This window comes from Schistocerca serialis, chromosome 6 (genome assembly GCF_023864345.2).
Source record: "Schistocerca serialis cubense isolate TAMUIC-IGC-003099 chromosome 6, iqSchSeri2.2, whole genome shotgun sequence".
Taxonomy (NCBI): domain Eukaryota; kingdom Metazoa; phylum Arthropoda; class Insecta; order Orthoptera; family Acrididae; genus Schistocerca; species Schistocerca serialis.
This window is the reverse complement of record NC_064643.1, coordinates 212,975,270-212,988,902: the sequence shown is the minus strand read 5'-3', so window position 1 is coordinate 212,988,902 and position 13,633 is coordinate 212,975,270. Positions and strand designations below refer to the sequence as shown.

Here is a 13,633-nt window from a genome sequence, read left to right as displayed (position 1 = left end):
TGTGTGTGTGTGTATGTGTGTGTGTGTGTGTGTCGGCGTGTGCGTGCACATGTTTTAGGAGAGAATGTCTATTATCAATGTAAAACCGACTTGTTACACATCATATTTAGAGTTTGCAATTATAATTCACAGAACACACAAATAAAATTACTTAATTAATTGATCTGCACCAACCATGTTGCCAAACAATGTCAGTATGTTCCACACTGCAGCCTATGTCCCATATGAAGGTGGCTAGAACATTTAATAAACAATTTTCAAATAAACAAATACACACAATGAAATTTAATTATCTTTCAATATTGTCAAATTGCTTGTGTATACTTGTGAAAAATAGCTTCCAGTCAAATATTTATTTACAAACATGTAGACTGTGTTTCAAAAGGGATTTCAGCATTTCCAAAGGAAACAGTTTTGATGCAGACTAGTTTAATTTTTTATTTATTCCTTACGGTGGTTGCAGTGTCGTTAATGTCCTGAGTAAAATTCATGACACAATGTTACTCATCTCACCTGTGCATGGAAAACACCACTTAATTGTTCACAATGCTGATGGTTCAGATGGCTCTGAGAACTATGGGACTCAACATCTTAGGTCATAAGTCCCCTAGAACTTAGAACTACTTAAACCTAACTAACCTAAGGACATCACACACACCCATGCCCGAGGCTGGATTCGAACCTGCGACCGTAGCAGTCCCGCGGTTCCGGACTGCAGCGCCAGAACCGCTAGACCACCGCGGCCGGCGTTCACAATGCTGAACATTAGAAAGAATTAGTTTTCACTGTGGAAGAGAGGTAACCATGAGGAGAGTACTGCCAACTTTCAATTTTCATCGCACTGTTAAAGCTATGAAGCACTTGGAATGGAATGCTTCAACTGGACAGATCATCATCTTGTTTGTCTGTGTTACCTTTTTCCAGAACTATCTCTGCAGCAGATGATTCTTCTGTATTACCACATACATTTGCATTAGCAGGCAAGGCACTTCCTGCATCTGTATTAGTTGACAAGGAGAAGTCAGGAATGTAATTCAATGCAGTTCTGGATACAAAGGCAGTATTTAACCACAGGGGAATAAGTGAAAGGAGCTTTCTGGCAATTATATGATAGAGAGCTGCATCTGCTGTGTGTGCTATGAGGCAACAGCGAACAGACTCCTTTTTGCTTCCAGCAATAATACGGACAATGAATGATGCATTTTCAACTTCTGATGGCTCTTGTTCTAGATGCTGTGAAATCAGTGTTTCTCGCTCCATCATAGGGAGTTTGGGATCTAATTTATGCTTTGTGGCAGCCTTCTTGCGCATATTCCACGTGTGCAGTACGGGTTTGCCGGAACATTTCCAACTACGTGGCAGACACTCAGTAATCATACAATCCTCCACAGATACTGGACCCCTTGTATCATCAACTGGTTCTACCTTCAACCTGCAAAATGTTTTGTAAATTAATGCTAATTTTACATACACATATACACAGATGTTTATACACAAATAAATACAACAGGAGGCAACAATGAAAATTGCTGTTTTGAAAGAAAATTATATTTATTGTTTTAATTTATTATTCTTTCCCTACATAAATAGCAATTTAAAATGACATATTTTTAAATATGATGTCCAGCAAGTGATGTATTGTCAGTAAACTGATTTACTTGACTTCTGAAGTTATGGGTGACAGTTTCTAGCATAACAAGAAGTCCACAAGCTACTTTTTGGTGAATTTTCACCTTCAAGTGTATGAAGGTCCTTGGCTGTACAGTGTAAACAATGAATTTTAGATACCAAACTGAAAAACAAGAAAAGTTGCGAAGGGCTAAATTGGGCAAGTGTACCGGCCACAGAAGATTGTCCATCAAAGAGACCAGGTGTACAGAGTACTTTTCCTACAAAATGTATATGCCATGATGCCATCTTGCTGAAGACACACATTCCCAACATCATTTTTTTTAAAAGACTGGGCAAAATAAAATTATCAATCACACTGACAACTAGTTGGGAATTCATCATTGTACATTTGGTTTCTTAGAAAAAAAGTAAGGCACAATGATCTCTAATGTCAATAAAACACACCAAACACTGAGTGAAGGAACTTCTCATGTAGTTCTGCAGTGTGCATCACATAGGCAGGCAAATTTTCACATGCATTATGCTGAACATCAAAATCGCATTCACTGAGTTCTTGCATCATAGCTATGGGAGCATAGGCCTCCATGAAGAATTCACCTCACAGAGCATTCAAAAGTTGAAGGGCAGCTGCTTGCTAGCATGCTGGGCATCATCAAGGAGATGCATGCTGGAATCTGACAATTAACTATGTAACCACTCTTTAGAGAGTGGTTATACAGAAACGAGTATTAGATTAAATTCTGTAATACAAAATGACCTAAGGGCCCAAAAATGTTAGTAGTATTTCAAAGTAACAGTTAGTTAAAATTTTACAAAGAGTAGATATTCGAAATAGAGTAACACAAAGCAGTACAAAGGGAATCCAAGGAAGATCTAACAGATCTGTGTTTTGTTTTGAATGTAATATATAAACCAATGCGCAATGTTGTTAGGCCTCTTGAGTTTTTGTTTTCACCGGTGGCGAGTGTGTTCACAGTTCTTCCGTGGTAGCTGGAATTTTGGAATTAGAAGCCTAATTAAATTGCATTCTTAGAACTGGATTAGACATTGGAGTGGTGGAGAATAGATTATTTTGGGATAAATTCAGAGAGTGAGTCAATTAGAGGTGACTGGGTATACGAACACTGATATTCAAGTGTATGGTGATTGTACGTGTTAAACGAAAAGCTACGATTGTATACTTATGATTGTGAAGAGATTTATTGACAATACGAAAACTTTTATGTTGAATTAAGAGTTTATTTGCTGTATACGAATTATTAAAGAGCATTGGGACCGAAAATAGTTTGGACCTTATCACACTGGTATCTTTGCCACTTGTTGTCAAGGTGATTCTGCTAATAAACGTTAAAAGACTAAACTTGTGCTGAACAGACACTGAAAGGATTCGAACCCATAATTAATATCGTGTTGTGAGAATTGAGAAGCTTAGACATTGTAAGGTCCAGAGACATCTTTATAATTCATCGGACATTAATGGCAAAGGACAGTTTCATGGGAAAACACATCTTTGGTGATAGGCACACAAAGGAATGTAGTACTGACTGACTGTTAACATACCGAAACGATACGCACTAGGGTCAACTCTCCTTTCATTGCTCCCCTAATGCCATCTCTCATTAATTTAAGAACTTAACTGTGTCACTAAAACAGAAATATATGAGACATTCCCAGTGTTTACTGAATTCCATAATCAGCTAGTACATAGACAATAATATCTGTGAACATTCAAGGGATTCAAGGGTTAATGAAGGAAGCTGATAAACCTTTTTACAAACAGATTTAATAGGATTCAATGGCAGGGAATGGTTCTTAACTAGCTGGGACAATATACGGTATGCACAAACTTTTGAGATCAGCTCCGCTGCCGCGGGGAGAGGGGGGGGGGGGGTGGGGGGGCGAAGCGGGCATTAGACCATAGGGCTTTACAACAAACATGTGTTTCTCCTTTGGTCAATGCACTGTAGCAACCACGGCAGATAGTAAATAAATGTCCCCATCCACTGCTTCAAATGAGGCCATTCCCACCTTCAGTCTTTCACGCCTCTCTTTCTTGTGTCCCTTTCAAATCAGGAAGTTTCATTGTTGCAACACGTAATCAAAAAATAATATACTGGTAACTGTAGCAAGTTCAAGTTACAAAATATATGACTAGTAACTTTTAAAACAGCAAAACAATCTGGTCTCTGAGGAAATCCATTCAATGAACTTGTTCTCTAACTGCTTAATGCCTTTTCCACTAATCACAGCCAGCAGCCAGAAACAACTACTCTGTAGCAAGGAATGAAAATCTACTGAATGACATGGTGTAATGAATGAAAGTGAGAATAAACCATTGTTGGAGACTGAAAGGAATAGATTTTATAGATATTCAAAACTCTTTAACTACAGCCTCTAATAGTGAATGCAGTATCCAATATGAATCCTCTAGTTCAACATAAAAGAGTGATGTATGATATTTTGGTTGTCAAATAACTGATATAAACTGCATCATCCATGTTTCCAACATTAGAGCGACTCTGAAAGTTTGGAGAAAATAATGCTAAATGCTGTTTCCACAAAAAAATCATATCTAAGTATCACCTAACCTTATACAGTGTATTGGGTAGAAATGTCAAAAGGAAGACTAAGATATATGTACCTCAAAATTATTCCTACACCTAACATAAAACAGGACTACTCATGCCATTTTTCAACTTTAACATCTGTACTTTACTTTAGAGAGCAACTGGTTCAGTTAAAAGTTGGATATACTACTATATATTCCCATATAAGGAAATTTTATCAAACGTATGTCAGAAATTGTAAAATAAAGACATGGTGGCTTTGGTTACCCCATGATGTGGACTTACAAAGGCCAATAGTTAGATATCAATGTTTGGCTCACAGTAACTGTGATTAGGAAACTGAAGTTTGGTTCAAATGATCTGGGATTAGAGTAACACAGTTCATACGCTGTGCTAAACTCACATACCAAATGCCTTACACATGCAATATGATGAAGAAATTGTAAACAATTGAGGAGATTTTTTCAGAAGTCAGTTAAAAATCAAGGTTCTTGCTATGTTTGTCCTGTTGAAATGGTCTGGTCAAAAGCCAATATTTGCTGTTGATATAGGGTGATGAAAACTAAGAGTTCTTTCAAAATTCAATATTTGCTCTCAGAAAGTCAAAGCCAAAGTCAAGAAACACAAACTGCGCTTTGCTTCTGAGAAACCTGGAAGGGAGAACAACAATTTAGGACATCAATAACAATGGAGGACATCACAATCAATAACAAGGTGAGAAGTGTTTTTTGGACATACAAAAAACATAAACTGTAGCTAAGCCCTTGCTATCAGAACCAACATTAGAAATAAATTAGTGGTTTACACACCAAATTAGTGGTTTACACACCAACATTACCTCCTAATTATTACTCAGTTCAAGCCAGTTTTGTCAGAGGGAGGTTTGTGCTAAAAGAGTAGCTGTTGAACTATTAGATGGAGGTTCATACAAGTGATTCAGAAATGGTACACATGTAACAGAGTGCTCAGGTGGTACAAAGTCCACGTCGACAGTGAAAGCATTCAAGAAGTCCAACAAGAACAAGAAAATGGAAGCTATTGCTGTTCATGGGGGCTAGTAGACATCAGTAAACCCAAAAGTCTTAGGAAGGAAAGAACGCAGAGCAGCTGATCTCACTTAGAGCAATATAACAACTTTTCATCACTTAAACAAAATGAAACAAGATAAATTATTACTAAAATACATGATAATCACATCACCAAAAGATAGAGGCAGGAAGGAAGAATACTGTTCCAATGTTGTATGCGCCATAACATTTCAGGTAATGTCACGGATGTCCAAAGACAGATACTCAAATTTGAACACCAAATTTCATGTAACACGAGATTATAGACTGAAAACTCAGAGCGGGACTGCAGCACAACTAAAGATAAGGAAGTTAAATAAGCTATAAAGAATGATATCAAAATAAACAGGTGTAGAGAGAACCACTATTCAAGGAAAAAGTCCAAAAGAGATATTTGCTATTCGAACTGAATACAATCTAAATGTGGAAACATTTCAGTAATTAAACAAAATAAATAAATTAATAAGGAAATCATCAGGCTTTCCAACTAGCTCTTTACCAAATTAAAAACATACTTTCTATCACTGCTTTAATTTGTCATATAAAACTACTAATACAGATATATGTTCAACATGCAAGACTGGTCTACTGAAATTAAAAAAGGAACAAGATCTGAAGTAAAAGAACCAATTAATAAAAAACCACAGGTTGCACAAACTACATGCAAAAACGTTCTATGCAATTTAACGAAGGAGGAAAATTCAAATGTAATTAAAAATATAATGTAATAGGATAGATAAAAACTCTACTCACCAAGCCGCGACCGGTGAAAACAAATATAAGGGTACTTAAATCTGCAACCTTTTGGAATCAATGGCTCCTTCTTCTAGCGGAGGGGTTGAAGGGGAAGGAAGAGCAGTGAAGAAAAGGACTGATAGGTTTAGGAAATGGGGAGAGTTTGAAAAAGTTGCTCAGAGCCTTGGGTCAGGGGAGACTTACTGGGCGGGAAGAGAAGCAAACACTGATTTGTTGGAGACTGCTCTGGGGAAGATTCGAAAACCTGAGAGCTTAAAAGTGGAAGCCAGGATAATAAGCAAGTCTGAGATTACTGACAAAACAGGTTGCAAGAGTTAATAAGAGCACAAAGCTAAGTGCATTACATGTGATCGATGTAGGAAGCAGGAAACATAGACCGATCTGCAAAGGAAAGATATACAAAACTAAAAGGGAGTGGACACAGGAGTAGTTACTGTGAGGAAATGCTGTGACTGAAGAAACTGACATAAATTAAAGCCAGGTGGATGGTGAGAACCAAGCATACGTTGTAACACCAGTTACCAGCTGCAGAGTTCTACAAAACTGGTGTCTGATGGGGGGGTGGGGGCATCCAGATGGCATGTGTGGTGGAACATGCCCCGCAACAAGATATTGTGTGTTACCAGTATACACTCTCCGCCTATGCCCATTCATCTTAGCTGATAACTTGGTGGTAGACATGCCAATATAAAAGGCCGAACATTGTTTACGTAACATTTCATAAACAATCTATGGGGTCTCACAGATATATGTTTTGCCAATTACAGGGCTGGTATAGGTGGTGGGAGGAGAGTGTATAGGGCAAGTCTTACATTGGGTACAGTCAAAGGGGTACATACCATACAGAAATAGGTGCAGAAGGAGCACAGGGTCTGACAGGATATAGCAAGAGATTTGGAGAATGACATAAAGCTATTGTGTGACGGGCAAAATATTAGACAGAATGGACCTCTTTTCAGGGCATGATTTTAGGAAGTCACAGCCTTATCAAAGTAACTGATTAATACATTCAAGACCAGAATAATACTGAGTGACAAGAGGTGTACCCCTAAGTTGTTTTTTGCAACGGTCAGCAGTACTAGGATTGGATTTGATGGCCCTGGAAATCAGCTTTTGAACTGGGCTTGTGGGGTAATTAGGTCCAGTGAAAGCTAAGGTGAGAATGGCGGTGTATTGCCATAGAGAATCTGCATCTGAACAAGAACGTTTGCCTAGAATGCCAAGGCTGTATGGGAGGGAATATATGACACGGACAGGTTGAAAACTGACAGAATGTAGCTTTCGTTGTTAGTAGGTTTAATGTGAACAGAAGTTTGCAGTTGACTTCATCCTCACCGAAGGTGAGGTACACAGGAGTAAACATCTTCTTACTCTGTATTATTCTGGTCTCGAATGTATTAATCAGCTACTATGACAAGGCTATGACTTCCTAAAATCATGCCCTGGAATAAGGTCTACTCTGTCTGACATTTTGCCCACCACACCCAGATTAGCCTTTGCCCCCCCCCCCCTCCCCCAAATCTCTGCAATACCCTGTCAGATCCTATGCTCCTTCTCCTTCTTTTTCCTTACCCTAGGGTTCCTAACCCCGTGACCATCCTCACTGTAAGACTTGCCCTATGTACCCTCCTAGCAGCACCTGTAACAGCCCAGTAACTGACAAAATACATACTACCAAAGGGAAAGCCACCTGTGAAATGACACGGGTCATGTATCAACTGTTACGTAAACAATGTTTGGCCTCTTACATTGGCATGACTACCACCAAGATATCAGTCAGGATTAAAGGGCATAGGCAGAGTGTGTATACTGGCAACACACAATATCCTGTTGCAGAGCATGCTGTAGTCATGGCCTCACTGCCTGTTTCATCACACACACCATCTGGATTCTTCCCTCAAATACTAGTTTCTCAACACCACAGGTGGGAACTAGTGTTACAACATTTCCTTGGTTCTTGCCACCCACCTGCCTTAATTTACATTAATTCCTTCAGCCTCAGCATTTTATCACGGCTCCGAAACCTTGCAAATTTAAATTCCTTTATGTACGTGTTCTCTTGCTGCCGCTTTGTGAGTTGATTTTTTTATCTATCCCATTATATTATATTTTCAAATAAGGTTAAAATATTTTTTTTGTATACAATAGACTCGGGCAATACCACAGCTCTCTGTAGGTGAAAGTATCATTTTCAAGACAGGTTTGGAGACACAATTTATGCATTATGATTCATTCCTAAACACAAAGAAAGGAAAGGATTGCTTTTCATATTTGGCTGGAAACAAAGACCGAATGAAGGGTTTTCTGCTTCATGTACCAGTCAAAATAAAAATATAGTAATGATGGGCACACTAACTGCCTTTACAGAAGAAAGCAGTATATTTAATAAGCTGGTGCATTATTTCCCTTTCCATGGTCACAGCCATATGCCTCATGACAGAGTGAAAAAAAAGGAAAGGAAGAAAGATATTCTTTCACTGACCGAATATTATAAAGTGCTGGAACAACATGGCATCATAAACAAACTAAATAAATATTGGAAAGCAAAGGATCTCATGTCCAGTACACTAAAAGCCCTATGATCTAAGATCCCTTAAAAATAACTGCTCAGCAAGTTTTGGTTTATGAAAAGTCTAAGAAGAAGGTATTGTTGTCATTACTGGACACTTATAATGGAAGTCCTGAAGAGGTTGAGTTAAGGAAATCCAGACTCTGAAGCCTGGCAGTAAAGAAATCAGCCATTTAAGAAAAGAAGAACACGATCAGCAAGGAGATGAGAAAGAATGTCTTAAAACTGATGATGCATTTTAACATACCAGAAGGAGCAGATGAGTTTATGAGGACATTGTTGAAAAGGATCTGTAGGTTCCCAGTTTGTATTGCTGTTGCCAGTATTTTTAATTTCAATGATGTCTGTTGCATTTTGCATTTCTGCTTATCAAACATTTATGGAAAAATATTATACTAATGTGTTATATTGTGGTGCACTATTGTATTTCTATACAAAAGAACGATAAATAAGCTTTCTTTGTGATTAATGTTAAAGATGAAAAAAAGAGACTGAAAAAATCACATTGACTGCAAATATTAAAAAACTTTTAACTTCCATCTATGCATTTACAGACTTCTGAAAAAACCTGTCACTCTACTCTGATATAAAAAATGAACACTGAGAAAAATTAAACAGACAATCGGAATCATGCCTACAAAAGCAGTGTAAATGTTACATTACCTCATTTACATAATTAGTATTTGGGTATGATGTTTAAAAAACACGTTTCCTCAAAAATTTACTTTTTTGCCTTTATCAACTTTTGAAAAGGTGTTCCTCAATTACAGTTTTATAATTTTCATACTGTCGGCAGTGGCAGCTGATATTCACGTCCAAGTTTTCATTTTTCTCCTGCATTTCCACAACTGCATGAGAGTTGAGGTATGGAGATACCTTTGATGGCTTAACAGACAAATCCTGGCATGAAACATGTGGCCACATACATTACACATAACAGATGGTGGGGGCCATGGCTAGGCCTGGCAAAATTTGCATCTCTGATGCTTTTAATTCTCCTGCCTCAATCATTCCCGCTCAAAATGTAAGACAGCAGCTGAAGCAGCTGTGCACCAATGTTAATGATCTTCTGCTGTGGTGCACCAATTACTTGGGTCAATTTTTAAACTTTTTACATTCTTCTTGAAACGCTCTTTGCAGCACTTCAGAGGAGCACCATGGGACCTTCTACCTGTGCTAACTTCACTATACAAAATTTATTGATGAAGTCTGTTGTTTCTCATCTGCTGGACATCCCCAATTCATTTGAGTTAGTGACCAATAATGGTGGCTTTCACCCTATACTTAGCCTTCTCACGAACAGTAGTATTTGATAAGAAGTCATCACATTTGATGTTCATAATGCATCTAAGTGTCTGTTGGTTGAGGTGTTCTAGTTTGGCAAGATCAGGGTGATATATTGTCTAGGTTTCACAACCACAGAGCAGGGTAGAAACAACAACTGTTTGACACACCAACAGTTTGGTGCATAGTGACAGGGAGACTCAGTGTACAAGACATTCAAAAGCAACATGTGTGGCATCCATCCTTTGCTTGATGTCCTTTTCCGATGAGCAATTAGTTTTCCTAGATAGAGGAAATGATGTATTATTCTAAAGTGTGCTAGAAATAGAGATACTGAAATTCAGAAAAGCAGTTTCAGAGCTGGCTGTGGTAGTACATTTTTTTTCTTGTGTGTGTGTGTGTGTGTGTGTGTGTGTGTGTGTGGTCAAGCCAAACCATTTATATGCAGTACTGAAACAATTTACATACAGTTGCGGCTCACTGGGTGTGTGAGCTGGAGAAGCATTGTTATATGCATACTGCAGTTCAGTTCCCCGAGTGAGGCTTGTGAACCTTTTAGAGTGCAGTCCAGACTGATTAAATAGCCCTCTGTCAAATTTGTATTTAAGTTCTATTCCTACACTGTTTACAGATGTTGCCTCATTAAGAATGGCTGCTAGGTACAGAGAAAAAAAACTTTGGTGCGAGGACACATCCTTGTTTAAGCCCATTACTAATGGAAATTTATCTAGGTCACACGACACAAACGGTAATGACTTATGTTGTTTCCTGCAATTATCCTGCAGTCTAAAGGCGATTCAACAGAATACTAGTAAAAATTTTACCAGCCACAGACAGCAATGATATGCCATGGTTTACTGCATATGCTTCAGTCGCCTTTTTAAAAATTTGGTGACAGTTGTGGAGCTCTTAATATCAGCCGGTACCTTAAAAGTTTCCTGCATTAGAAGAAACAGGGAGAAGAGTCTGGTTTTTAGAGGCAAGCCACCACTTTGAATGATCTCCAAGGGGAGGTTGCTCAGGTCCGGGTGCTTTTCTCGGTTTCATATTCACTAGAACCTAGCTGAATTCATGAAATGTCAGTGGGACTGCCGCACAATCTTGTGCTGGATGTTGTGACCCACATTCGAGAAAGTCATCAGCAGCAGTAGAAATACAGTTTAAGAGTGAGCTGAAATGGTCTTTCCTGCATTCAAGATGTCCTGACTGTCAGTGAGGATTGTTGTACTGTTGGCAGCTTTCAGAGTTCCTGATGACAAACAAACAGCCCCATATAATCCTTTTATTCCATATAAAAACTCTGCAAGTCAATGGCATCTGGCATCCACGCTCCAAACTTTGGCATCTCATTGACTATATCATCACTCAACAGTGTCAAGAAAGATGCCCTGATCCCAGAAACAGCTTGAAATGTTGATTGTTGCTGGACTGATCACAAACTCCTGTTTAGCCATCTGGGTATCCTCGCCCATCGTAAACCACATCCTACTTCTCAAATCATTCCATGAGAAAATTCAATATAAACGGCTGGTAGAATGAAACTGTTTGCTCTCTAGCAAGACACATTTTTGGACTGACTTACAAATACCACAGTTAACAGAACAGGTGTTGAACAAAACCGGACGACTTAAAAAACATTATCACGAAGACTGCAGAGGAGGTCATTGGTTTTGATGCAAAGAAGTAAAATTACTGATTTGATGACAACAATGAAGAGATTAAGAACCTCATAAGTGTCAAGTGGGATGCGTAACAATCTCTTGCTCAAGGTCAATCCTCCGCTGAAAAGAAAACACACTTTCAAGGGCTGAAGCAGAAATGTCAAACTGAAAAAAACGAACTGGTGTCAACAAAAAGCCAAGGAACTTCCAAAGACTATCACTGCCAGGAACCTGCCATTTTTCAGATCAAGTTTATTACAAATGAAGCTCATGACTTTTTGCTGCAATTTTGGCTTATTAAAGTTCACTTTTTGCAAAAGGGAATATATTGCATCTCCTATGAACTGTTATTGGCTGCACAACACTGACAACATTTTAGATGTGTACATCTATCTCATCATACACTATTGGGAACACAGTCATTTCCCAGTGATTTGGAGCTTTTCTGAAAAAATTTCACCTTTACACTTTTTCCTCAGGTTTATTTTTATTACGATGGCAAAACAGATTTTTAATATTTCCCATTTTGTCTCTTCGTCAACTGTAAGAGTGCCAATAGCACAAACATCAGGTTTAACATCATATATTCGCACTTTCCTTTCCTTTGTCACAACAGGAATTCCTTTTCTATATTAAAACAAGAATCAGACGAATTACTTAGAATTAGATCTGAATGAGAATACTGCAGCAAAAAATCCCCATTATCAACTCTTGAATCTGAATTACTGGCATTCTGCAGTGGGAACTCCACATTATTGTCTCCTGAATCTGAATTACTGGGGCATTTATACTTCTCTTTCTTGAAGTGCTTACTTTAGGTGCAAAGTTGTAGTCTTGTGCTTCCAAAATTTCTACTCCTTCAGTGCCTCTTCCAGCTAGAATATCAAGTTTCCTTTCCTTCTGTACTTAGATGGGTTGGGTCTGCTCTCTTGTAGAAAACCTTCAAATGACTATTGCTAGAACAAAAATTTTCATATAGTTCTAAATTTACTACCTGGAGGCCTCTTCAGAAAATGTTTCCAGTCTAGATGCACAACCACTGCTGCTTTAAAACCAGACTTCAAGTTGTTCTTGATGGTTTCTTCACCTAACCCAACAACACACTTCATCGGAAGTCGAGGGAACTTGTCTTTAAACATAGCGTCACAGTTCTTATTTTTCAATTCATGTAAAATGTCATGTCACTTTCGTTACAATGGCCAAAAGAAAGCTACATTTAGTGGTTGGGTACAGTGTGTAGTGTGTACTATATGGGGGTGGCAGTGCAAACTTGATGGTTTTCTTGCATTCTTCAGTGATATGTGGTGGTAAGTGGCTTGCCAGGTTATCCCCTACCAGAATCTTAACAACCTTCTTGTCGAAAACACAGAACTGCTATATTCATGTACAAGTCTTCATATATTTCTAGGGTAAATTGTCAACTCTTAATCTTTTATAGACAGCACCCTTTGGTAATTTTTGGTCTATATGTAATACAGATTTCCTGCCTTAAAAGTGATATAAGAAAAAAGTAGGATTCCATCAGCACTTCTCGAAAACTTAACTGATGTGCTTAAAAACTTCGAGTAATCACTAATGACTTCAGGATGGCATGTGTCTTTTCTAACTGTAATCCCCCCCTTTTTGATGGTCATTTGCCCTGTTTGTTTCATCATAATTCACTATCGTGCATCGGTCAAGGTCCAAAAGCTAGACTATGAGCTTCATCAAACTAACTGTTCATTGTTTCTTTGCTCACAGCTTCCCAGTTGTCTTAATATTTTGGCGCAGACGATTAGTAAGGGTGATATTGTGTCTCTTTATGAATCCTTCAGCAAAATCAGGGCTTGGCATTTTGTCTTTAAATCACTATTCATTCCATCCACTTCAGTCAAGGTAGGCCTTCGACAACCAACCCGATATCAAACACTACTAACGGGGATCCCCAATCTCCATCCACCCTCACACATTTTACTCTTCAATGGAGAATTTTCAGAAGCCTGCCTAAATGCAAGACCATTCTCCATTGCTTTTACAGCTTTTTAAATCTACCTTCGGTATAATCTTAATATTTTCAAACGCCAACATGTCTTTGATACTTTTGGACCATACTGTTTC

General features: G+C 38.3%; 1 protein-coding gene across 3 annotated transcripts in view; it reads right to left on the bottom strand.

Annotated features, from left to right (window-relative positions):
• Window positions 1–13,633, bottom strand: part of LOC126484632 (uncharacterized) — a 224,612-nt gene that overhangs the window by 32,921 nt on the left and 178,058 nt on the right. For 2 of the 3 annotated variants that reach the window (XM_050108222.1, XM_050108221.1), the window contains 2 exons: window positions 915–1,432; window positions 175–234 (listed from right to left, as the gene is read on the bottom strand). In XM_050108222.1, the coding sequence (XP_049964179.1) occupies window positions 175–234; window positions 915–1,432 (578 nt within the window). The remainder of the gene's footprint in view (window positions 1–174; window positions 235–914; window positions 1,433–13,633) is intronic. The other variant, XM_050108223.1, reaches the window with a different exon arrangement.